The sequence below is a fragment of the Hipposideros armiger genome, unplaced genomic scaffold, assembly GCF_001890085.2.
Source record: "Hipposideros armiger isolate ML-2016 unplaced genomic scaffold, ASM189008v1 scaffold_2561, whole genome shotgun sequence".
Lineage (NCBI taxonomy): Eukaryota > Metazoa > Chordata > Mammalia > Chiroptera > Hipposideridae > Hipposideros > Hipposideros armiger.
This window is the reverse complement of record NW_017733881.1, coordinates 4,769-7,187: the sequence shown is the minus strand read 5'-3', so window position 1 is coordinate 7,187 and position 2,419 is coordinate 4,769. Positions and strand designations below refer to the sequence as shown.

Here is a 2,419-nt window from a genome sequence, read left to right as displayed (position 1 = left end):
CAGAATATAGAAAAAAAACCAAAAAATATTGTCAAAAATGTAAGGTACTTTTAGTTTCTATCCAGTGCAGTGATTTGGACTTTTCCTGTGCTGCTTTTAGCCTCTGGTAAAGGTAGGATTCTTCAAAAGTGAGAATAGTCCCTGCCTGCTGAGTCACTCCGTTGGTGAAGGGCTCAGGCTACGAGCAACAGGGTCGCCGGTTCGATTCCCACATGGGCCAGTGAGCTGCGCCCGAGCTGACATGTTACTGAGCTGGTGAGAGTGTGTGGTCTTAGCAGCAAGGTTGCCAGTTTGACTCCTGCATGGGATAGTGGGCTGTGCTGTTCCCCTTTCCCCCTAGAACTAAGATTGAACATGGCACCTTGAGCTGAACAGCTGCGAGCTGCCAAGGGGAGGCCCAATGACTCAGTGTGCAACAAGGTGGCTGGTTCGACTCCTGCATGGGATGGTGGAATGCGCCCCCCCACAACTAGATTGAAAGTGGCGACTGGACTTGGAGTTGATGGGTCCTGGGAAAAAACAATGTTCCCCTTTCCCAATAACCCAGCACTGTTCCCCTCCCCAATTCCCCAATAAATATCTTTAAAAGGAAAAAAATTGGGAACAGTCCTGGACCCCAGAGGTGGCAAAGCTCCCAAGGGGGTGGTGTGAACGTCCTGGGTAAGGCAGCCCTGAGACACTGCACCCAGTGCGTGTTTAACAGGCACAGTCTCACTTAATCCTCATCAGCAGGATTATTATATTATTGTTTTAATTCAGAGGTCCAGGGGCTGAGAAATTTAAGAAGCATCCCAAATTGATAGAGACAAAGTTGGTTCTCTAAACCCCATGTGTCTGAACAAAGAAGACTCTGGATCAGGGGGCCAGACTGCTTCCCGACATCTCCAGGGTTTCCTGAGGAAGACTTCCTCCATGTTCATCCCCCTCAGGAAAGTCCCGCAGAGCCCTCTGGAGAACCAGCTTCAGGGTCTGCCTTCGCTTCCTCCATTGCTGCCTGAAAGAGCCAATGAAGAAGTAAATGATGGGGTTGGCACAGCTGTTGATACAGGACAGGACAAGAGCAACCAGGTAAAGAGGAAAGAGGAACGCAACTAAACCACTCTTAATCCAGTATATGAGGAACCAGTGGACGCATCCCCAGGGCAGGCCACAGAGGAGGCAGACCAGCACTGTGAGCAGGACGGTCACATACAGCCTGGTGAGCTGCACCCACTGGGAGCCACAGAGCAATCTGGTGATCAGGACAGGGATGAACCCTGAAAGAAGCACAGATAAGAAAATCAGCCACCCAACAGTGATGAAATCAAATCCTTGGCACCAGACCTGATATAAACTGCTAAACAGGAGGCCACAGTAATTCCCTTTCAGGATGCTCAGCAGCAGGGACAGGGCCCTGAGCAGGGCACACAGGACAGCCGAGATGTGTCTGAGTTGGCAGCAGCAGTACCAGATGGGCCACAGGACTGACAGGCAGCGCTCGGTGCTAACGGCGCTGAGAAGGCTCAGGCCTGAGAAGTAGGCAACGGTGAACACAGTGATAAAAAACCTGTGGATAGAAATGGAGAGAGAATGGAAGTTGTCGCTGAGTATGTCCAGGGAACATACAATCTGGCCACAGCAGAAGAGGAAGTTGGCTCCCGCCAGGTTGAGGATGTAGACAGAGAAGGCGTTCCTCTGCATGCGGAAGACCAGGAGCCACAGCACAACCGTGTTTCCTGCCAGCCCAACCAGGCCAATGATGACCAGCAGCAAGACCGAGATCAGTGTCGCCATCCTGAAATTTTGAGGAGAGGCCTGGTCACTTCTATTCATTGGCGTAAGTGCAGTCCCCCAGGCTGCGACCATTGCATTCATACTCAGGAATCTCCACTGCTGCCACTAGAACAGAAACAAGACTTTGAACCTGCTGTATGATCTCTGACTCTCACGGCCACCCTGCTACAAGAGAATTACTGTCCCTATGTCACAGAGGAGGGAAATGGAGGCTTGCAGAGATTAAGATACTGAAGGCCACACAGTCTTGGAGTCACGGACCCTGGATTCAAACACACTTTTCTGACTCTAAAGCCTGGGCTCTCTCTGCAGCAACACCACCCCTAAATAGATATGAGGATGTTATATGGTCCAAACACGCCTCCTCATAGTCCTTGGCCATGACATGTTCCCTGAAGACAAGAGAAGAAAAATCTGGACAGGTTATGTGGCATGACAACAGGACTGAGCTCAGCATTCCTTCTGCCCTGGGACTGAGATTTCCTTTGAGGACAGAAAGTTAGAAGCCCAAAACATGATCTGTGGGCTACCTCAGTGACTGAGAGTGTCTATTCATCAGAAAGGAAAACATGATTTAGTGTCGTGAAAGGAATGCCAGCTCTTGTTATGAGAGGTGTGAGTATGGTCAGGCCTCTAGAAATGGCCC

General features: G+C 50.4%; 1 protein-coding gene across 1 annotated transcript; it reads right to left on the bottom strand.

The window, feature by feature from the left end:
• Window positions 1-855: 855 nt before the first annotated feature.
• LOC109378689 (mas-related G-protein coupled receptor member X2-like) lies at window positions 856-1,773 on the bottom strand. Its single transcript, XM_019634989.1, has one exon. The coding sequence runs from the start codon at window positions 1,771-1,773 to the stop codon at window positions 856-858; it is 918 nt and encodes a 305-aa protein (XP_019490534.1).
• Between the last annotated feature and the right edge of the window lie 646 nt (window positions 1,774-2,419).

What these genes read in the sequence shown, in the direction of transcription:
- LOC109378689 (XM_019634989.1), bottom strand. Translation starts at nt 1,773, where the DNA reads ATGGCGACACTGATCTCGGTCTTGCTGCTGGTCATCATTGGCCTGGTT.